The 25,000-nt window shown below is 32.7% G+C and overlaps 1 protein-coding gene and 1 long non-coding RNA gene across 4 annotated transcripts in view; one reads left to right on the top strand and one right to left on the bottom strand.

Annotated features, from left to right (window-relative positions):
* Positions 1–1,012, bottom strand: part of LOC106870493 (uncharacterized) — a 43,302-nt gene extending 42,290 nt beyond the window's left edge. The window contains exon 1 of the long non-coding RNA XR_001409531.3: positions 637–1,012. This is a non-coding gene — a long non-coding RNA (uncharacterized LOC106870493). The remainder of the gene's footprint in view (positions 1–636) is intronic.
* Positions 1–25,000, top strand: part of LOC106870492 (osmotic avoidance abnormal protein 3) — a 906,658-nt gene that overhangs the window by 750,438 nt on the left and 131,220 nt on the right. For all 3 annotated transcript variants that reach the window (XM_089352196.1, XM_089352197.1, XM_089352198.1), the window contains one exon: positions 19,737–20,004. In XM_089352196.1, the coding sequence (XP_089208322.1) occupies positions 19,737–20,004 (268 nt within the window). The remainder of the gene's footprint in view (positions 1–19,736; positions 20,005–25,000) is intronic.

Genomic DNA, 25,000 nt, shown 5'->3' with positions numbered 1-25,000 from the left:
ATATATATACATATATATATATATATATATATATATATATATATATATATATATATATATATCTATATATATATATATATATATATATATCTATATATATATATATATATATATATATATATATCTATATATATATATCTATATATATATATATATATATATATATATATATATATATATATATATATATATATATATATATATATATGTATGTATGTATGTTTGTATATATGCATATATATATGTGTATATCTCTATCTATCTCTCTGTGTATCTATTTGTTTATACCTATAAATCTCTGTGTGTCTCTCACACTATGTATATATGTGTAGTTAGCTGCACATGTATGTGTGTATTAAATATATGCATGTATGCATGTATGTATATATATCTTTATTTTTATTCATGTATAATCATATATGTATGTTGGTTCATCGTATATAAATATATATATATTGATGTATGCATTATAAATCTATCTATTTAACATATATATTTGTTTACACACACACACATACACACACAAACCCTTAACATGTGAACATGTCTATATCTAAATATGACACATATATTGTTTTTATTTAATTTTGAATTATGTTACATAACACAATAGGATCAATAAGCTGTTCACATTACCTGGTTATCTGTTTGTTAGATAACAATTCTGTTAAACACCCAGATCTCTTAGTTGATATATATTGTGATTTCTACATTGAAGAAATGTCAGTTTTTAATATATATTCATTCTTTTCAGTTACTAATATTTCTAAGCAATTTTTTTTTCATTTAATTCTTTCTAGATTATTTCTTCTTATTGGGAAATTACCTTAAATACTCTGTTGTGATAAATATGAAATTTTCATGTTATATTTTGTATTTTCCCCTTTTCTTTTCTTTCTTTTTTTTTTGAGTTGTGTGTTATTCATTTCTATTCAGCAGTGGTGATGGATATAAAGAAAATATTAAGAAGAATGAAAATGTTGTCAGTTGGTTTAGTGAAGATATTAAGAATGCTAATGATAGTGTTTTGCTTGGGTATTTTACTGAATATAGTAGTTTGGTGAGCCATATTGCTTGTGGTTGCATTATAATCAGTATTCATAAAATGCTGGACAGGGAATAGATTAAAACATAAGGTAAAAAAAGTGGTTATTTGTGCATGAAGGTCTGAAAGTATATTCAAAACTCAAATTTTGTCTATTTATATAAATAGACAGATAAAAGAACAAAATAAGAATTCAATTTATTTTGGAAAAAATATCTACATAGCTAAGTAATTTTCTTTAAAATCTCAAGTTTTCTGTTTTCTAGTAGTAACTTTAAAAAAAAGCTTGAAATCTATAGCAGTGTTTTTTAAGAGAATATTTTCCAGATAGCTTTTTCTTTTAATCATTATAAGATTAGTTTCTTTTTCTTCAATACATATTTATCATGATAATTTTGATTCTAAAACTGAAAATTCAAGTAGTATTTTAAGGCGCGTTTTCAATGCATTGATTAGATTCTAAAATTTTAATAACAAGATATAATCCTCATTTACTTTTTCTCGCTCCTGTTTGTATCACATTCATAATAGTTGTAATTTGTTGAAACTATTTACATTCCTATCTGGTTTATCAAGTTTATTCCCACATCCCTCTCCCACTTATCTTATTTTTCTCTATTGAAATTAAAAATTTCATTTCAAGTACTATTTGCAGCCTCTATTATTCTATGGATATTAGAATCTGCAAAAAGTGTTTGGTCCATCTATTAAATTTTAATAACTTCATCTTTTTCCTTATTATTAAACTTATATATATTTTCTTTAGGGTGCTTTTTTTTTTTCTCAATTCAATGCAGTTATTACTTCAACATTTTCTTAAAACTGCAACATTCTCTGCCTCTATATTACTACTACTATTCTCGGTTGGCATGGATTCCATGTCTTCATGAGGATTTTTATTAATTACCAACTAGGCTGATTATTAAAATGCTGATAATTATTATAATAAGCTCATTTTCATACTGTTGAATTTTGTCGTCCATTTATTTGCATATTTTTACATAATCCACTGAAACCATGTTATCTGATTCCTCCCCTCTTCACTCCAACCTATACTTCTGTATTTTTCTGCAGTGCCTCATCCCTATAATACTAAGCCTTGGACTATTTCACTTCCAACAACTGGTTCTGTCCTGTATATTTCTCCCTTTCCTCTCTTCTAGGTTTGTACCATTCTCATACTGTGCAGTGGGTAGGTCTGTGATTAGTGGAATAGCTGGCAGGTCACAGATTCATGAGCTGTCATTTACATGGCAGACTAAGATGGAAACAGTTAAAATTATGACGTCAAACAGTGGCAGTTCAGTGAACAGTAATGCTGCTAGCAGACCATTTGCATTTTAAAAGAATTCTTTAGAAAAATCCATTAAAATGTCAACTAGGGCCTAGTTGAAATGAGGGTCAATAGAAAAAAAAATACAACTTAGGCATGTTGTATTTATATTTAAAAAGAAAACAAAGAAGTAAAAAAAAGAAAACAAGATATCCCATCCTCATTCAAGTTTGATTTATCAGGGCACATATTACTACAAGAATTATTAGTATTGGACAATTTTAAACCTCAACTATAAGTGATTGTCATTTTTCAAAAACCTGATTGTGATTAATGTTTTCTGTAAATTTTAATCCTAAAATAGTTTCAACACATCTATTTTAGTTGTTTATATCCACTTTTTATTCACTAAAATTTATCAAATAATTAATGTCTTTGTTTCCATGACAGTAAACTTAGATTTCTTTGTTTTGTTTTTAGATTTATCTATGTGTTTTTCTCAAACACATTCAGTAATTTTTTTTTGTAATGACAACAATCTCTGAATTCTTCACAGTTTTTTGTTATATTACATTTTTGTATATCTATGATTATATAGAATAATTTTGGAGTTACAAACTCAAATGGACTACACTTTTAGAAATAAACATATAAATGATATAAAAAAAAAACACAAACAAAAAAAAATTAGGTAGTTCACAGACCAATGCTTTCAACATTTGAAAAGATTTCTTTGAAGGAATTAAATTTGATAATGTTATATTTTCAAACTGATAAAAAGAAAAATGAGTTTCAAACATAATTTTGAAAGAAATCATAGCAAGGGTGGAAAAAATATTGGAATATCACTTGACTGTAAAAAGGATATCTTTGTAAAAGTCTCTTAAAAATATCTTAAAAGCTGGATTTTTTCCATTATAAATGAATTTTTCTATATGGGTTAAACAAATTTTGATTTTAAAACTATACATGTGTTCTTGGGTGTATTTTTAAATTGAATAGTAATCCTTGTATCCAACATGCTCTTTGACTGAGCCTCTTTCAATTTGCACATTATGGTTTTAAAGTGGCAGAAACAATATACGAGTTCAAAACTAAAGATGTTCTGAGTTCAAACCATGCTGGTGTACAGCTTTAACCTTTCATCTTTCAAAAGTTGGTAAAAATAAGTACCTATAATTTACTGGAGAACAATTAAACCAATTGTATTTCTAACTGCTTCTTTATGAAATTGATGCAGACTTGTGCCAAAGTTGGAAATCAATCTTTGCTCTGATTTTTGCCCAGCATATTATTCTTGTTTGTGGGTGTGTACTAAGTGTCTTTGATATTCTTGAGAGTGAATATCATATTTCTAAGGACCAAGTACAATACATAATTATAATTTATAGTTTCTATGTTTACAATGTTTACAATGGAAGGTCTAAATATATCAAATGATATTACTACTGCTGTTCTTTAGGTGTTGAGCTGGTTGAGTCACACAAGCTTAGTGACATTTCATCTGGTTTTACTTTCTGAGTTCAAATGTTGCTGAGGTAGACTTTACCTTTCAACTTTTCAGGGTCAATAGAATAAGTAGCAGCTGAACAGAGGAACTGATGTAATTGATTTACCCCTTCCACCTAAATCTGGTGACCTTGTGCCATTATTGAAGCCATTATTACTGCTTTTGATATAATTGATCTAGTGTTATGAAATGTTAGTTTTAATACTAATATTTTGCTTACCAGCCAACAGGGAATTCTAATGATGATGATGATGATGATGGATTATTGTTACCTTGACTCACTAGAGGAACACTTATTATTCCGTGGTTCCTAATGGCCTACTAAAACAATTTGAGTTAACTAATAACGTAACAAGACTCTAATTCTAATTAGGTTCAAACAGACCTATTTATGTGATAAAGCAATAATCATTTTCATCATTGTCATGAATTTCATTGTCTATTTACTTTTCTTACCATATTCCAGGTTTCATTGACTGTCAACTGTTTGGATAACTGATTTATCATCATCAATAATGCAAAGGAGATATTCCAATGCATATTGTGCTTTTTTTTTTTACTTGCTGAGTCTTAAGGAAGGGACAAGGCCCAGGATGATACCAGTGAGACTAATGGCATTAATGTTTGTCATGAACATTCATAGGATATCTTGTACAGGAAGGGAATTCTAGAGAGCTGACATTCAAGGAAAGAAGGAGATTGTATAGTGATTAAGGTAGAGTCTGGGCTTAGACACAACAAGAGTAATGAGAGAAGAGGCAAGTAGGATAGGAATAACTGAGTGGATGTGGCATGAGCCTAGTGAATTCCAAAGTGCAGATGCTATTATGTTGTTACTTTGTCCAAACCTTTCCCTAAAAATTTTCTAGTACTGGCCATCCAATTTTTTCTTTTCAAGTATTAGGTATCCTCATTTTTAGCACAGCAGGGTATGATTTAAGGTAAATTTGGTTGCTATCTCTTGCAGATCACACAATGACATAGAGATTCAGTTGCTGGCTCATATTTATTTCCCTACTAAAATTCAAAATTCTTAATGGCCTAAATCCAGTGGTGCCAGGTATCATCCTCATAGAACAATAATGTTGTCTAAAATTAGTACCAACCTATGTTTCAGTATTATTGATGTTATTCTGGGCCTGTTGCCACAATCTAGGTTACATGCTCAATATTAAAATGCTTTTGAAATATCATTATAGTAATATCTGTTTTGCATTTTGTGATCCTATTGAGATCATTCTAATCTTGTGTTTAATATTATTCATTGACTTCAATAACTTGATTGATTGATTGATTGGATCAAAGGCCTGCAGTTAAATGGCAAATATGTAGCAATGTATCTTTGATAAGGAGTTGCATTAGAGTGTATTGTACAATTATCATAAACTAACACTATATTCCCTGGTTACTGGGAAATCCTTCAAGCACATTTGCTCTAGATATGCTACCAGAAGATAAAGTCTTCTGTGGTTCCTTTACTACCCAGTGAATATTCATAAAATATTCATGATTATAAAAATTGTGAACCAAAATTTAAGAAAATATTCGTAAGTCCTTGTTTACAAAGGTTTTTGTTGCAAAACACAAATGGGTACCTATATGGCTACTCAACCTGCTAGAAATAACAGATTCATGATTTTGCCTATTAACTAGGTTTTCAAAGAATGGTGAATTCTAGTTCATCTTCATTATTTTTCTGAGTAAGGATTTCATAGTCATTTGAAAGAAATTGTTGTTCTTTATGTTTTTGGTGTTTTATGCTTTATTTTTCCTTTCATATTTTCATTGACTGTTTGTAAATTTTCATCAGTAATTATTATTTCTTTCTCATCAAACAATGGAGGTGTGGTGCTATAGATTGGTGTTGTTAGAAGCTTCGCACCAAATTTTGGCTGGTAGGGCTCTGGAAACAGCAGCTTGATATTCTTTGAATTATTGCTGTTGAAATTTATTATTTTCAGTTTTCTTTTCTTTTCATTTTTTTTTTTTGGCTTACACTTTCCAGTTCTATGTATTCTCTCTGAGGTGAGTTTTACTCCAACAACTAACTGTATCATTAATCTTATGCTTTTTGTCTTGATGCCTTCTACTATGCACAGTTCTGGCATGGCTTTGTGATCTTTGGGCATCATTAGGATATGCAAAACCATTTTGACTCTGCTGATCATATATCACTTTTCATTAACCCTGCTTCGACCACTGCAATACAAAAATCATGACAATCCAGGATCAATATCATTTCTGATTTTTTTTATTGTCACACTTGCATTTCTTTAACCCATCTACTGGAACACAAATGTATAGTCAAAAGTATATCTGGCAATTTCAGTCTGTGTTTTGGTTGTGGGTTTAGTTTTAAAGGTACAGCAGATAGTACCATAAATTTTATCTTTGTCATATGTGAGAACTTCTTCCAGTTCGTTCTGAAGAGCCTGTTGTACTATTTGATGTGAGAGAAGATTTAGTCCCCTTTTGTTCTTTTGTAAGCAGAAATATGTAACTTTCTCTTTGATCTTTCCTGAATTAGCTCCTGTGGCAAAGAAATGCTGCTCAGTTTTACTAAACTTTCTCTGCTGCACTTTCTGTAACTGTAGTAGATCTAAAAATTGTATTTGTTCAGTATGTGTTAAGGAGATGCTTAACACAGCTGCTGCATGAACAGAGCACAGTATTTGAATTCATGTAAGTTGTAAGTACTGGAGTTGCTGTTACTATTGTTATTTTCAAAACTAGTCATTTGAGTGTTTGAGACATTTTCTTCTATTAATTATTCACTGTATTGTTTATTTTCTTCATTCTCTTGTTCATTTAGTTGTGTGCTTTGATTTTCTTTTGATTTTTGGTATAGTAGTGCATAGTCTTGTAGCATAATTATGCATGGCATTTATTCCGGATCCCTGGCCTTGCCATTTCCTGTCAAGTTGTCCAACTCATACCAGTATGGAAAACGGACATTAAATGTTGATGATGATAATAACATTTTAAAAGTTTATGAAATAAGATCTTTTTTGTGAGGCACATAGCTCAGTGGTTAGAGTGTCAGGCTCACAATCATGGGGTAGTGAGTCAGATTCCTGGACTGGGCTGTGTATTGTGTTCTTGAGCAAGACACTTTATTTCATGTTGCTCGAGTTAACTCAGCTGTAGAAATGAGTTGTGACATCACTGGTGCCAAGCTGTATCAGCTTTTGTCTTTCCCTTGGATAACATCAGTGGCATAGAGAAAGGGAGCTGATATGCATGGGCGACTGCTGGTCTTCATAGACAACCTTGCTTGGACTTGTGTCTTGGAGGGTAATGTTCTAGGTACAATCCCATGGTCATTCATGACTGAAGGAGATCTTTACTTTTACAATGTTTATCTCCAGGTATTGGGTGGGGCAGGCCTTTCCTTAGGCAACTATAGGTCATTTTTACAACTACTCCAGTGAAAATTTCATTGGGTAATGTTTGAAGAGCTTGTTGTTTGAAGAAGGAAGCAAAACAACATCTTCACACCTAGGGACTTCCTCTATTTCATCTTTGTATTGATAAAATAAAGTACCAGTATACTGCTGGAGTTGATGTAAATGTCTTATCCCCACCCTCAAAATTGCTGGTCTGGAACCAAAATTCAAAAGTGTTCTTATTATTAATATTGTTTTTACTTTAATCTGCATCTTTATTACAGCCACTTGCTGAGACACACCCAGTGCCTTGGGGAAAGTGAAGGATAAGAGATGTTACAACATGGTTGAAAGCTTTGGGAGGGGAGGTAGTGGAATATCTTCATGTAATACAATGAAGACATTTAAATGGATAGGATTTTTCTAAGGATGTAGGCAGTACTTGTCAGCACAATCTTTTAGATTTCTCTGAGACATGGTTCTCCTGGGATATTATCTAGATGTTTCCGACATCCTTTTCTTAAGATACTTAAGGCACCCACAATAATAGGAACAATTCTCACTTTAAGATGTCAAATCTTTTGTATTTCAATTTCCAGGTCCTTATATTCACTTAATTTATCAAATTCCTTTACAGTGACATTTCATCTGGTTTTACTTTCTGAGTTCAAATGTTGCTGAGGTAGACTTTACCTTTCAACTTTTCAGGGTCAATAGAATAAGTAGCAGCTGAACAGAGGAACTGATGTAATTGATTTACCCCTTCCACCTAAATCTGGTGACCTTGTGCCATTATTGAAGCCATTATTACTGCTTTTGATATAATTGATCTAGTGTTATGAAATGTTAGTTTTAATACTAATATTTTGCTTACCAGCCAACAGGGAATTCTATTGATGATGATGATGATGATGGATTATTGTTACCTTGACTCACTAGAGGAACACTTATTATTCCGTGGTTCCTAATGGCCTACTAAAACAATTTGAGTTAACTAATAACGTAACAAGACTCTAATTCTAATTAGGTTCAAACAGACCTATTTATGTGATAAAGCAATAATCATTTTCATCATTGTCATGAATTTCATTGTCTATTTACTTTTCTTACCATATTCCAGGTTTCATTGACTGTCAACTGTTTGGATAACTGATTTATCATCATCAATAATGCAAAGGAGATATTCCAATGCATATTGTGCTTTTTTTTTTTACTTGCTGAGTCTTAAGGAAGGGACAAGGCCCAGGACGATACCAGTGAGACTAATGGCATTAATGTTTGTCATGAACATTCATAGGATATCTTGTACAGGAAGGGAATTCTAGAGAGCTGCCGTTTTTTAATATGTTGGCCTGGTAGTTCTTTGTAGGTAGGCATTGATCTTGGGCTGCTATGATAAACCCCTCTGTTTCTGATTTCAAGCCAGAGGCCATTAACCATTGGTGGGTAAGGGCTTTGTTAATATCTGCATTATTCGCTCTCTTTGGGTATTTGCCATTGAGAGGTTTTCCATGCCATTTTTCAGTCATAATATCTAAGGCAGCAATTTTAGCACGGGTTTTCAAGTGCTTAGCTTTTTCTGCAGGTGTTTCTAGTTCGTCTAATTCTTGAATTTGTTGCAATTGGAATTCACTTAGATATTCCTTTGCCTGTTTTGTTACTGAGTAAGATGCTTTCTTGCTTTCATGTTTTACGACAAGTTTTAGCATCCAGTCCTCAGAGTTTTTCAGATAGGTGTCTAAGCCAATTGTGGCTACCTTCATTGATAATGCCAGCTGTAGAAGTCCTCGGCCTCCCTCTTTTCTTGGCAGATAAAGACGTTCTATATCTGCCTTAGGGTGGTGCATTCTATGCATTGTCAACAGTTTTCGTATTTTTCTGTCAACATTACATATTTCAGTAATTGACCAGTTAACGATATTGAAACTGTAAGTCACGACTGGTATGGCTAGAGCATTGATTGCTTCGATCCTGTTTCTCGCGTTCAGCTCTGTCTTCAGTATTGCTCTCACCCTGCGATAACATTCTCTTCTGATCCTTTCCCTCATCACTGAGTGCTTGATATTGTCCCCTTCAATTACCCCTAGGTATTTGTAGCTCTCCGCTTGTTCTAACTCTTTTATGACATTTTGCTGGTCAAGGTTCACATTAGATGTATTTGTCATTTTTCCTTTGATAAAGGTAGCTTTTGCACATTTATCAAGGCCAAATTGCATCCTGATGTCATCACTGAATTGTTTAACAATCGCTAGTAGGCCTTTGAGCTGTTGGTCATTTTTTGCAAAGAGCTTTAAATCATCCATGTAAATGAGATGATTTATATTTTTATCAAATATTTTATAACCATACTGTGCATCATTGAGCAATTTTGAGAGCGGTATTAGGGCTAGACAGAAGAGGAGTGGTGATAGTGAGTCACCCTGGAAAATGCCACATGAAATTCTTACATCTCCAGCATTTAGAGATTCATTGTCATTGTTCAACATCAGTGTGGTTCTCCATGATCTCATACTTACAGATAAAAAAAGTTTCGCAGAGTAGGAGCTATTTTATACATTTCCTAATCCAGCTATGTGGTAGGCTATCAAAGGCCTTTTTATAGTCTATCCAGGCTATTGACAAGTTTTTGTGTCGCTTGTGACAATCTTCTAAGATCATCTTATTGATGAGTAGCTGATCTTTACAACCATAAGATCCACGTTTACATCCCTTTTGCTCATTAGGGAATATGCTACTTTCTATTAAAAAACTATAGGTGTACTCGGTTAGGACAGATGTTAGCGTCTTATACATTGTTGTTAAGCAGGTTATGGGGCGATAATTTTTTGGTTCGTTTGTTTCCTCATTTTTTGGAAGCAGGAATGTTAAACCATTAACTAGCCAAGAAGGCATCAAACTAAGATTTTGCAAAACATCGTTGTAAAGTTTTGTTAGCAGTTCATGGCTTTCTGGGAAGGCATTCAACCAGAAGTTAGGAATTTTATCCTTTCCTGGAGACTTCCATTTGCTTGACCTCCTGAGAGCAGATCTTATATCTTCTACCTTGACCCCCTCCCACTTTTGCTCCTCTAAGGAGTCTAGGTCTGTAGATATTCTATCAATCCAAGGGGCCTTTTCATTGTGTGTTTTATCTTCTGCCCAGATTTTATTCCAAAATTCTTGCACTTCTTCTTTTGATGGGACAGACTTTATTGTTAATGGTGTTTTCCCTATCTTCCTGTAGAAATTTTTGAGGTTATTTTTGAACATGTTATTATCTCGGAAGAATCTAACACGCTTTTCATACCTTGCTATGCGGGCAGCTTTAGCACATACCTTTTGCTTGATGGTTTCTATGGTGACATCAATGTCAACTATGGTTTTCATATTATATTTTTTCTTTAGTTTTTGGGTCTTTGTAGGTTTGATACTCTTGTCAAATTTAAGGTTTTTCAAACATTCTATGTCAGATCTAAGCAGCTTAATTTGGTGTTGAATGCGTTCTTGCCAAGAAGGCTTTTTGTGCGAATGTTGTCTTTTTCTAATCTTTTCACCACATAGAATCGTTGAGATTCTTGCGGATGCATAGTACAGGTGGTTGAGATCTGTAATATCAACATCATTAGCTGAAATTATATCCTTAAGTGCAAGGCGGATTTTACCAATTATTTTCAGGTTTTGGTTAGAATTGCGAATTTTGGGGAGTCGCGTTCATTCATACTAGTTTCTGTAATTTTCAGCCATTCAATCATGATTTGATTTTTTAGATCATGTAGTTCTGTTGCGTCGATTTCTGTATGACTTTCTTCATCTATTTGATTTTTACCTGCCTTAGTGTTTATGGTTGGTTCAGAGAGTGTTTCACTTTGCCTATCAGTTACCTTAACTCTTTCAATCATTACTGTATTTTCATCAGCCTTGGGCTGGTTTATAATTATTTTCTCTGTAGTATCTTCTTTAGCTGCAGTTTCATTCTTTTTATCCCTTACTGCTTGTTTAATTTGGTCAATCTCTACTTCAGTTAGTAAATTTTTTTTCATAATGTTTTTTCTGACGTTGGCAAGTTTGTTACTGTCTATGTAGGGTCTTACTTCAAAGTGTTTCTGTCTCCAGTTTAAGTAGGTTTGTACAGTATTAGATTTATCTGTAGGGAAATATATGGCATGGTAGAAGGCTGTAAGAACTTCTTTATTATCTTCCCTAGACAATTTTTCATTCTTTTTCTTTTGGTTATTTGAGGACGAGCATGGATGGCCATCTGTTGGAATATTCCGGTTGTGGGGTACTTCCATCTCCTGTGTGTCGGGAAGATTTGAACCAGTAGCAGATTTCTCGACTCGGATCTGGTTCATTATCCGAGTAAGTGGTCCTTTATAACCCTGTCTATGACCATTCCGGTTTGTATTTTGTTTTATTAACAGTGAGGCATAACAAGCTTCGACGTTGACGCTAGGGGACGGATCTGTCTGTTTAGGGTAAATTTTTTGAGACAACACCGTCTCCGAGCTCTCGTGATGTAGCTTCTTAAGGCTAGCGGATCTATTTCGAGTAAGTGGCCCTTTGTGATTCGGTCGACGACCAATCTGGTTTGTGATCTGCTTTGTTATCATTGAGGCATGATGAGCTTTGGCGTTGACATTAGGGGATGGATTTGTCTGTTTAGGGTCAGTTTTTTTTGAGACAACACCGTCACCGAGTTCTCAGCATGTAAACATTGCTCGTAGCGTAGTTTTTTAAGGCTAGCAGATCGGTATTCATCTTTATTTTTTTTGTTGATAGATTTATCTCCGGGCATAGTGTATTTTTTTTTGTGTGTGGCATTTTAAACTTATGAATGATTCACTCTGTCTGTGTTTGTTCACAAAATGAAAATAAATAAATAAAAAAAAGTTTTGGTTTTGCTTCGTTTGTGATATGTGTTTTCGTATGCGTGAGTGTGTCCTGTGATTTTCACGTAGTTGTGTAAACATTAAGATGCATGTGTAGTTCTATGGGTATCAAAACGTATATATCATTGTGTACACGTTCTAGTGTATGCGTAATTATTCAATATATATACTTACTATTTTGTTCCATTTCTTTTTTATATAGTTTGTAAACTTTCCGGTGTTGGTTTTGCGTGTGTGATCGCACGTGTTTCAATGAGACATCGTGCATAGGAGGACCTGTGCTTTGTATGGCAGTGAAATTTCATTTTTTAAGAATAAAAAATATTTTTTCAAAAATTATCATCGTTAAAAGACCGCTTCCTTCAAATCTTCCACCGGTTCTTTTGCCTAATTCCATCGATGTTATTGGATTAGATTTGTTTTTTTATTATTATTATTATTATTATTATTATTATTATTATTATTATTATTATTATTACTACTACTACTACTACTACTACTACTACTACTACTATTATTATTATTATTATTATTATTATTATTATTATTATTATTATTATTATCATCATCATTATCATTATTATTATTATTATTATTATTATTATTATTATTATTATTAATAATAATAATAATAATAATAATAATAATAATAATAATAATAATAATAATAATAATAATAAGGTGGTGAGCTGGCAGAATCATTAGCACACTGGATGAAATTCTTATCAGTATTTCACCCATTGCTATGTCCTGAGTTCAAATTCCGCTGAGGTTGACTTTAGCTTTCTTCCTTTCAGGTTTGATAAAATAAGTACCATTTGAGGGCTGGGGTCAATGTAATTGGCTAGCCCCCTCCCCCAAAATTTCAGGCCTTGTGCTTACAGCAGAAAGGATTATTATTATTATTATTAGTAGTAGTAGTAGTTGTAGTAGTATGTATGTATGTATGTAAATGATGACATGTACACCATTACAGTTACTTATTTAAAGTTTAATTTTCAAAATAGCCCAAGGAATCAAACCTATGAATGTTTTTATAATAAACTTTTGGCGAATATTAATGCAAAGTTTTGTCTTTATTTATTAGAATTCTTTTAAAAAAAAAATGAAGAAAAATTATTAAAGTATATTGGAATATGTTTTGAATGTTTTAATTTCAATCCTATTTCAAATGTTATACATAATATAATATATGTTATTTGGCAAGCTTTTTTGTCTTCAATAATAGATGCAGAGACTCCCAGTTAACAGAATACCAACTAGAGAGAAGAAAAAAAGCTAAAAATGTTATCTGTATAATATTAAAAGTTTACATATGAGTAATCAAATAATGAGGTTAATGAAAGTGTCATCTACAGCCTTTTGCACAGTTTAGAATTTGCACCTTTTTAATTACAGCTATTCTATCTCATGAGTTGATATTCCAAGTTTGAACTGCATGATTGAAACCAGTTGCTGCTATTTAAAATAAATATTATTAATATTCATGTTTTCATAATTGCGAATTAATAATACACAAGAAGATAGTTTCTAGTTTATATTTTCATTGTTTTGTATTGATTTTTTTATTTACTTTGTTTTCATTACTTTTGTAGTAGATGGGAAGTTTGTATTTTTATGGAAATCACACGACTTTGCTTAGATTTGTTTTCTTTTTTTTATTATTTCATTACTAATTGAAGTAGATAATATAGGAAGAGTTATATATTAACACAAATCATCTTTCCTTTAAAGCTGTTGCTAGATGTTCATCAATTTTCTGTTGTATATTTTATTCCATTCCTTAAAATATTTCAAATTTATTTTTACTGTTTCTCGTCATTTTATTTGTGTATATTTATGTGTATGTATTGTTGGAATTAATTGATAATTAAGCACTCTTAAATATGGTTCAGAATAATTGTAGATTTTAGATTTTCAAGGATTCTTTTAGAGTTGTTGTTGCTGGTGGTGATGATGGTGGATTTTAAGCTACTTTTTTCACTCTTGATCAAATTTTTGATTCAAAATTTACCATTCTCTATATAAGCTTCTTGAAAATATAATTTTGATTTCCTTTGATTCTATGAGAAACCTTACATTTTTACAAGCTTGAATGGCCAGTAAACTATCCAGAATTAATTGTTTATTGCATTAGAAATATCTTATTTATACTTAAATAGCACGAATATAGAATTTTGAAAATATTAAAATAAAACAGTACAGAATGAAATAAAAGGTTAATTCATATTAGCTGGGAATTTATATTGAGTTAAAACCATATTGAGGTCAACTTTGCCCTTCTATTTTCCTCTGATGCATTCTTGATGTCAATGGAATAGTGATAGAAATCATAAGTTTTAATTAAGGTTCTATTTTGAGCTTTAGTTATGATTTAGTTTAAGGCTTGACTAAAGCAGACTTGAGGTTAAGTTGTAGAACGTACATTAACCTGTATTTTTATTTTTCACCTCATGTAGTTTAGAAATAAAAGTTCCTACTCTGAATTGAGTTTAAAACTATCTACACATCCAAGAATAAGACAGCAGAGATCAAACAAACCAAAATGATGTGGGGAAAAATGTAAATATTATGAATATGTAAAAGGTTGATAGTTGCAATAGAGACATTAGTCTCTCTCTATCACCTTTTAACAAAATTATATATTAAGGAAACAGTAGAACAATTAACAACATAATAAAACAAGTTTTATTTTTGGTGATGCTTGGCTTTACAAATCCTGTGTCATTCAGCTTAGCCGCTGCTGGTTAACTCACTCCATGCCACCAATGTTATCCAAGGAAAAAGCAAAGACTAGTACAGCTTGGCACCAGTGACATTGCAGCTTATTTCTACAGGTGAATGAACTGGAGCAACATAAAAAAAAAGTGTCTTGCTCAAGAACACAACACTAAGCCTGGTCCAGGAATCAAACTCACTACCTCAGCATACATATGCAATTATAACATTTTTATTATCTGATAGAATGAAGGTAATTAAACAACAAAGGTACCAAGGTAGAGTCAGGGAAAGTGCACTTGTGCACTAACAATGTGTACAGATATTCATGTACTTACTAAATACAGATTTGTCCCTCCAGTTACACAAGTATTGATCAAATACACAACATATACATAAAGTCACACAGAAGTATACACTGACACATATTCATGGTCCACTGTAGGCTCGAGATCCAACACAGGGAAGGTTCTACGTTTGGTGAAGTATGAATAATAGCACAGATGGGCTGAGGTTCCAGATGTGTTCTTTATTGATGAGCAAAACAATTACATCATGTAAAACAAAGACTTAGAAAGTGCGTGAAGAGCTTTAAGTACTGGTTTTACTATGCATGCACACTCGAGGGGCTTCCGGGAAGGCAAGTCCCTTGCGCATGCATAGATTGTACTTCCTTAATGGCGGCCATAATTTCGCGCCACTACAAATATCTTTCTCTAAAGTGGAAGTTAATAGTCCTGAAAATTATTATCTTAATAGATTATTCTATACTGTATAATTACTAGCATTTTGTTGATGAAATTGTTTAGATTTACTACTCACTCTCCCTTTATATTTTTCTTTGTATAGGTTGATTCAGCTTTCTATTTTGTAGCATAGACCAAATAAATATAATTTGCTGTATCTCATCCTTCATTGAAGTAAACAAGAGAAAAATTACTTCCATTAATAGCTAGTAGTTAAGAAGTTTGCATTGTGACCACATAAACCTGAATTCAATCTCAATGCATGTGATGGAAATGTTTGTTGGGTGCAATGCGAACATTTTCTGTGTTGACAGTGAAAGATATCTGTGATAGAAGTAAACATGTGAAAAGTTGATGGGGTCAGAAAATGATACTGATTTCCACAGAGAGGATGACAGAGGGTTGAGCTGTGTGGTAATTTACCATATCGCTGATTCTTCCAATACTTGTAGGTATATAAGGAAATATTGAAATGATGATAATGATGATGATGATGATGATGTTCGTAATGATAATGGTGGTTGTGGCAGTAGTGATGGTAGTGGTGATGATAATGATGATAGTAGTTATAGTGGTGGTGGCAAATTTTTTGGTGATTTTGGTGGTGATGGTAGTGGTGATGGTGGGGGTGGTGATAGCAATGATGATGATGATGATGATGATGATGAAGAACTACTGTTCCTGATAAAATCAACAATATTTAATTTTTAAACGTTTAACAATTAGATGTATTAAATCTCCAAGCATTGTTATTTAACACCAGATGTGATTTGATTGAGCAAAACTGTTAACAAAGACATTCAAACTGGAGCAACATAAAAAAAAGTGTCTTGCTCAAGAACACAACACTAAGCCTGGTCCAGGAATCAAACAAAAGAAAGAGTACTCAATGTATTTAGTAGGAGTTATGTATATTATTATTTAAAACAACTTGATATGTCTCCATGTAATTCAAAGTCTCATAGGCATATCTCTAGAACCTATTTGTATGAAAACATTCTGACATGCTCCATTACCAATTCTTTAGCAGTAGCAATGTAAATATTAATTTAGTGTAGCATAACTACTACTGTGTATTGTACTGGCTCATGTACTGTGGCACAAACCTATGGATTGGGGATTTATACTATATCTATTTGGGATTTTGTCTCACCATTTATCTTAAAGATCAGGCAGACACTACTATATGCCTTGGCTCAGTTAATGGAACCTACATCCTTCCACACCTCGGCTAGTTCTCTACTGAAGCAATTATATCCTTAGTCTGTTACCAGGTTTCTTTGTTTTTTCATGAAATGACCTTTTCAATTTAACTTGCAGGATTTCAACAGTTTTGTTTAATATGACTTCAAAACAAAATATTTTTTTAAAATAGATAATAATTATTTAAATTATTAACAAGGTGAAAATGGTTTTAATATCTTTAAACCATGCTTTATACAAAAAGAAACAAAGAATGGAAATTCAGTTGATACATCAAAACCCCAAATAAACAATTATTATTAGTTCAAAAATAGCTTTTCTTGGAGGTTTTTGCCTGTTCTCATTGAAATTGCTAAAAATCGCTTTATCTCTGTAAACTTAATGCAATAATTTGCATAGTTTGCATTAAAAGAAATTATTTTCCCCTTATTTCAAATTTTCATGGAAAATGAAAACACAAAAATATTGTGTGATATAAAATTACTGCATAGTAATATTTTAGATATAAAACCTGTGTAGATTTCATGATAAATTTTCTACTTCAATTTGTATAATCCAAATAAAAATGTAAAACCTCTGTAAATAAATATCTTGTAATCAAGCTGAAATTGGGTTAATGTATTGTAAAAATCTAGAATCAAGATATTTTCTTGAGACCCACTTCATAAAATTATAAATATCTTAAATAAAAACATGATTCTCATTACTGACATTAAATCTAATTTAATAATAAAATGTTTTAGATATATGCATGATTAAAACTAAGCTGCAGTAATGTTAACCTAACTGTATATTATTAGAGGTAACATTCCTTAATATTAACATAAAAAGAAAGAATGAGTTTATGGAAATACATTCATTACATTAGGAAGCTGTATTAAATACCAACTAACGTAGATTGAATGGTTATGCAAATCCAAGATTTTGACTGAATTTCTGTCACAAGTGGCTTTTGGCATGGCTGTTTGATTAAAAAGTTTTCTTTGTAATCATGTGGCTTTTGGTTTCAATCGCAGTGTTTGGCTCCTTGGGCAAGTGTCTTCTACCATAGCCTTCAGTTGACCAATACACATGCTTAATATGTTTTGCTAAAATTGCTGTTTCTTTTTAGATATCATCAGAAAAAAGTAATTAAAATTCATTAAAATGACAGATCTCTCGGACTTTCAAAGAGATCAAATTATTGGTGCTCGTATGGCAGGTGCTAGCGTGATGAAAACAGCTGAAATGTTTGGTGTATCAAGAAGTACTGTCTCGAAAGTAATGACAGTCTTTGAGAAAGAGGGGAAAAACCTCCTAGTCGAAACAAAACTCCGGAAGAAGATCAAAACTTTCAGAGAGGGACTGTCGGACTCTTACACAAATTGTTAGAAAGGATCACAAAAGTACAGCTCCCAAAATTACTGCAGAACTTAATGATCACCTTGAGAATCCAGTTTCCACAAAAACTGTTGGATGGGAGCTGCACAAAGCCGGATTTCACGAGAGGGCTGCAATCAGGAAACCACTACTTTCAAAAACAAACGTTGCAAAGCGTTTAGAGTGGAGTAAAAACCTACAGAATTGGTCCCAAGAACAGTAGAAGGATGTTATTTTCTCGGACGAGTCATCCTTTACCTTATACCGAGTATACGTGTGGAGACAGCCAAAGGAAGCATCCGACCCAGACTGCCTTCTTCCAGCTGTTAAACATGGAGGAGAATCTGTACTGATCTGGGGGCTATATCTTGGAAATCTGCCAGCCCAATGGTTTCTCTTCATGACAGAATTAATAGTCAAGACTATTTAAGCATTTTATCTGATCAAATTCATCCTATGGTTGTGGAACTGTTTCAATAGGAAAAGCAATCTTTCAGGATGATAATGCACCAATTCACACAGCTAAAGTTGAATGGCACGAGGAACATTCTAGTGAAGTTGAACATCTTATCTAGCCACCACAGTCCCCAGATCTCAATATTATTAAACATTTATGGTGCATTTTAGAAGAACAAGTAAGGAATTGATATCCTCCATCACATTCACTACAAGAACTGAAGACTGTTTTAGGTGAAGAATGGACAAAAATTCCTTTGGAATTCAAACTTTGTATGAGTCCATACCTCATAGATTTCAAGCTGCAATTACTACCAAAGGCAGTCCTATCCCATATTAAAATAAATTTGTTTGAAATTTTAAGGTGTTTCCATTATTTTGTCCAACCCCTGTATGTTTATATGTATGTATATGTGTGTGTGTGTGCATGCATACATGCATGTGTGTGTGTGTGTGTGTGCATGTGTGTGTGTGTGTGTGTGTGTGTGTGTGTGTCTATATCTATCTATCTATATATATATATATATGTATATATATATACAGGGTCTGGCAAAATGATCTGACACATTTGTAGGTTTAATAAAAGGCAAATAAATTAAAGTTACAAAAATGTGTCAGATCATTTTGCCGGACCCTGTATAATATATAATGTGGAACAAGTGCTATGTGAAGAGCACTCATGCCAGTGCTACATAAACAGCTCATGTGCTGGTGCCATGTAAATGTGTTGTATGAAAAGCACTCAGTACACTCTGAGAGGAGTTCGCTTTAAGAAGCCCATCGAGCTGTAAAAATCAAGCCAAATTAGATTGGAACCTGGTACAGCTCTCAGGTCAAAGCATCCAACCCATGCCAGTGTGGAAAGTAGATGTTAAAGGATGATGATGATGATTACTGTCAAGTATGAAACTTATTCATTCACATTGCTTCAAATTAATCATGTTATCTTGTGGCTTAAAACTGCAGTGATGTGTATTTTTCTTTTTAGAATAAAATTGTAGGGAGGTATAAGTGGCTGGAATCTAGCTAGTTTGAACAGAAAACAGGTAGAACATTTTGCAGCTTAAATTTTTCCTGTTGTTTCAATCTATTCTATTGTTTCCTCATTATATTCGTAAAATAAATACACTTATATTTATTTGTGTTGTTGTCTGTGTCTATTTATTTATTAGGTCGTTCAGTTAGAAAGTGAATTTTCTGATATTCAGTCAGAATTTGAAGTTGAACGAATTGAATATATCCAGACAATTCAGAAACAAGAAAAGCAAGTTCAGCTTTTCCAAGCAATTCTTGACCAAATACAACCCTGCTTACGTAGAGATTCCAATTATTTTAATTTGGATAAGATCAAAAATGAAGCTCATTGGGATGAAGATAATCAAAAGTGGATTCTGCCAAAAGTTGCTTTAGAGAAGACAACGATGCCTTTTGTGGAAACAGGTGAGACTTTTTTTTTTTGTTATTTGGTATTATAGACCATGTACATAACCATACTGTGTGGTGTAAACATAAGATTTTAAAATAAGTACATTGTATTCCTGCATGTTGTAACAGGTAGCTGAAAAGGTTGGTGCCATTCCTGGCATGGTGGTGACCAGTATAATAAATATCAATATATCATGTATATACTAGTATGTTACAAGTAATCACATAAATTGTTGTGCAGTGAGTTAAAATATTTATATCAACACCTGAGAACTTCGCAAGATTTCATGTCATACTTTCACATGAGTGAAGACCATTCTGATTGTTATAAAAAAATAGAGTTAGGAGAACATAAGTCTGACAAAAGACAAGTAGCGATGGTTAAAGTATATTTGCTTGGTGTTTTTTCCTTTTATATATGATCAAGAACATAAAAATACCATTTCAGATATGTGTCGTACTCCAGAGTGAAATAGATTTCTAATATTTATTCCCACTTAAGCATGGATGTCATTTAAGAACAAACTTTACTGTGGTAGATATCATGAGAGAAACTCTCATATTGGCTTTTATGTGAATTTCCCTCATGATATCTATGCAGTAAAGTTTGTTCTAACAGAACATCCTTCTTTAAGTGAGGACAAATATTACCTTTTAGTATTAATACTGCTTCTGTCGCTAATATATATTTTGAAATAGAGTTGTATATTGCTGTTCAGAGCTAACAAGTACGTTTGAATATACTATCATAACCATTCTGTCTAGCTTATTAGTCAAACACACACTCACCAGGTGAGCATTTACTGAAGACTATGAATCCATGAACAATTAATCTGGAAAGGCATTCCATCAGCAATAGAAGTAATAGTAGTAGTGATTCTGACTGAAGCAAAACTGGTTGGCAACAACTTCTTCAGATTTTTTTCTTTACATTCAGTCATTAAAATGAAAATACATAAAACAGATAAAAAGTCATATACAAATGTGTGTATGTATGTTACCTCCCTAACACATACTGATACACACACACACACACACACACACACATGTGTGTATGTTTATATGTATGTATTTATATGCATGTGTATATATATGCATATATCTGTATATGCATATATATACACCTATATGTGTATATTCATATATATACATACAGATATATATATGCGTATATGCATATATATGTATATATGCATATATATATATATATATATATATATATATATATATATATATATATATATATATATATATATATATATATGTATGTATACAGATATGTATATGTCTATATGTACACACACACACCTTTGTAAGAATATAAATAAATTGGATATTTGCACTAGTACATTACAGAAATTAACGAAAATCTGATATGGATTCTTTTGCTATTGATCAGCTTAGCAAACCATTATTAAATTTGTTATAACTACTAGAAGTTGAGTTTTATTGATATTTACAAAATATTTTATAATGAATATATTGTTGTTATCTGATAATATTGATATTTACTGAATATTTTATAATAGCAAATTACTTATTTAATAAATAAACAACAGCAGAACCAGGTATTGGAATTGACAGCTATATGGTCAAAAAGACCATTAAGGGTATGAAGACAATGCGAGTTGCCAGACCATGTGGGACAGTCATTGAGATATTGAAAATATCCAGTGAGGTAGGACACATGCTTAGGCACTTGCATAATCAGTCAGATAGGAAGGAAGGAGGCCATTCCTAAGTGGCTGGTGTGCCAGTTTAATAACACTTAATCTTTTAATCCTTTTACTTGTTTTAGTCATTTGATTGGGGTCATGCTGGGGCACTACCATGAGAGGTTTTAGTTGAACAAATTGACACCAGGGTTTATTTTTTAAGCTTGATAGTTATTCTGTTGGTCTCTAGTGCAAAAACTGCTAAGTTACAGAGATGTAAGCACACAGACACTGGTCGTGAAGCAGTCTTGGAGTACAAACACAGACTCAGGCACAGACACACACACACATACACACAACAGGTTTCTTTTAGTTTCCATCTACCAAATTGACTAACAAGTCTTTGGTCAGCCCAAAGGTGTAGTAGAAGACACTTGCCCAATGTGCCACACAGTGAGACTGAACCCAGAATCACGTGGTTGGGAAGCAAGCTATTTTACTACACAGCCAGGCCTGCACACTGTGTAACATAATTAATTTTTTTTTGTTTTTGGTCACTAAGTGTTATTTCCCCAAGGACAAAATTTGCTACATAGTGTAATCAGCTGCCAAAAATTTAACAGAGTTTCTCTAGACTAGAAAAAGCAACTACTGAGGGACCAAATTATTGTAGCAGATTTGAAACCAAATTGCTGGATGTTATACTGAGATTACTATCGCTTCATGTAATTGGCTGATTAACTGACCAATCAGCACCAAACCATCATGTGATTTGACTTTCTAGAATCTTCTAATGAATCTTATAAAAGGTGGATTTTTGGTGGTAACTTCAGAAGGCCGAGGCAGTTACTTTAACATCTTCCTTTTCATTTTTCCCATTCATCAGCCATACAATTTGAAGGTACAAAATTGCTGTCATGAATTTTAACACGATATTTCCCCAGTTGTGATGACCTTGTCACAGGTTGATATGTACCATCTATTTTGTCATAGAACCCAGAGTTTGTCTCTACCAGTGTGTTCAAATTGTTGTTTTTATTCTTCATCCAAAGACCAACACAGAAAACACTATTAGCAGTAAATAAAGCTTCTGTTAATTGTTTATGAGTGTTGTTTATCATTTTACTCACAGCCAACAAGAAAACACAACCGAGCAACATCACAAAAGCAATAGAAAAAGAGGACAACTAATCAAGAATAAAATTAAATTAATTGAGATGCATTTCCTGTTTATACTAGGGAAAGCAACCACTGATGACTTTTTTCCTTGGAGGCAACTACAAGCAAATTTCTCAGCAAGAGAAAGCCACTATATCTAACCTTTGTTGAACTGGAGAAAACTTTTTATTGAGTACCACACTCTATAGTCTGGTTGCTGAGGAAACTAGGTATAGTTGAATGGTTTGTGAAAGTTGTACAAGCCCTGTACATAGATGATGTAAGTAAAGTGAGAGTTTGCAACAATTGAAGAATTCAGTTTGCTACTCAGTGCCCAACTGAGATCAGTTTTCAGCTTCTATCTTGTTTATTATAGTTCTCCAGGTCATAAAAGAAAAGTTTAAATCTTCTGAACTATGGGAACTTCAGAAGATGAGACTTAATTCTCATAACTGAATCTGTTGAACAATTAGAGAATAGTTTCAAGCCTCTAGAATCAAAATGTCATAAAGTAAATCTGGTAAAGATGAATGTTTTAAAATAAAAAAAGACAAGAATCTAATGCCTTCTGGGAAGTGGCCATCCTTAGTATGCATAAATGAAGTTATGCCATACAAGGCACCTGATTTAAACTATAGGTGTACAATAATGCTGTGGAATAACAAATGGGCATATAGAAAAGAAGGACTTTGTAGGCAGCAGATGTACAAGAGTGGTTGGCATAAAAGCTAGGAATAAATTTTTTTTCAAATACTTTGAGGTCTTTTTAGAAGTATTTGATAGCTTCCAAAACCAAGGTGATGCAATTAGCTATGGCAGATGGTGTTTAAAAGCATAGTAACTACTGACAGAATGAAGAGAAAAAGTTAAGGGAGCTATTAACTGTCCTGGTTACAAAATGATTCTCTCTTTGATCCAAGGAGAAACAGTATGGTGCCTGTGTTGAGGTATGAAGGTTGGAAGGAAATGAAGTGAGCATGATCTTCTAGTAGTGTAATATTAGTGTGCATAAAATACACAATAAAATTGGCTGAGAGATTAACTGAGTATGAAGGGAACCAGATATAATATTCAAGAGTTGTGGTGGGGGTGGCGGTAGACACTGCATTTGCACAGATATGATATGTATGGTGGGTGATATTGTGTAAAATGCTAAGTGATCTAGTTGGAAGGAACATGTAGAAGAAGGAAGCCAAGAAATATGGTTGAAGTAATGGTAAAAGCTGGTTTCAAAAGACTGACCCTTAGAAAGGAGATGACCAAAGGACTACAACAAATGATGAAATGCTGTGCCAGAGAAAACTCATCTAAGCATGTTTGCATGAAAAATTGGATGTATGATGATGATGATGGTACTGTTGCTGGCAGTAGTGATGGTGTTGGCTGTGGCAGTTATAGTGGGAGAGGTGGTGGTACGCATGTTTATATATCTTAGAAGTTAGGGAAATCATATGATATGTACATATCTGGGGTCCTGATATTGTTGCACTACTAAACTTCTGTCAGTGTTCAGAATCTCTTCATTCTAAAATCCTGAGAAGACCTTGTTAAGTGGGAGTCTCAACTCCTTGTATTGACTTGGCATTTATGCCTATATTCTTCAATGTTCTCCTCAGTTACTCTCTAAAGCAAGGTAGAGACTCACATTTAAGACAAACTATTCAGTGTTTCAATTCACTTGAATTGCTTATGTGTTCTATTTTTGTTTTCTTTTGTATACACTACATGACCAGCCTGTCTGGAATGCTCATCAATTAGGAAGCTTTCAATCTCATCCAACATTTACTGGGTGAGAAGGATGTTCTTCTGAAAGTTATCACTCCTACTACTGTGGATTTCACGCACAGGGAAGAACCGTTTTTGCCCCAACGTATCATAACACTATGTTGAACACAAGTAGACCCAGCTAGCTAATGAAGTTTCATATTTGTCCCCAATGTAATTGCATCCAAATAGAAATTAATCCTCTTCCAACTCACTGGAATAATTTAAGCTTCACTTCATTTAGTTGACATTCATCTTGAGGCTCTGAAAGTTTATAAGACAGTCTATACTTCCTGAAAAAAAGAAAAAAGGTAAAAATTGGAGATAAAAAAAAATCAAACTAGAAATAGCAGAAACAAATATTTTATTGTCTTGTGGAACCAGCTGCTAATACAAGAGAATCTGAATATTTGATCATCCTTTTTTGCTGCATA

Source organism: Octopus bimaculoides, chromosome 5, assembly GCF_046866305.1.
Source record: "Octopus bimaculoides isolate indiv1 chromosome 5, ASM4686630v1, whole genome shotgun sequence".
In the NCBI taxonomy this organism is placed as follows: Eukaryota; Metazoa; Mollusca; class Cephalopoda; order Octopoda; family Octopodidae; genus Octopus; species Octopus bimaculoides.
The sequence above is the reverse complement of the archived record's forward strand: the minus strand, read 5'-3'. Positions and strand labels throughout refer to the sequence as shown.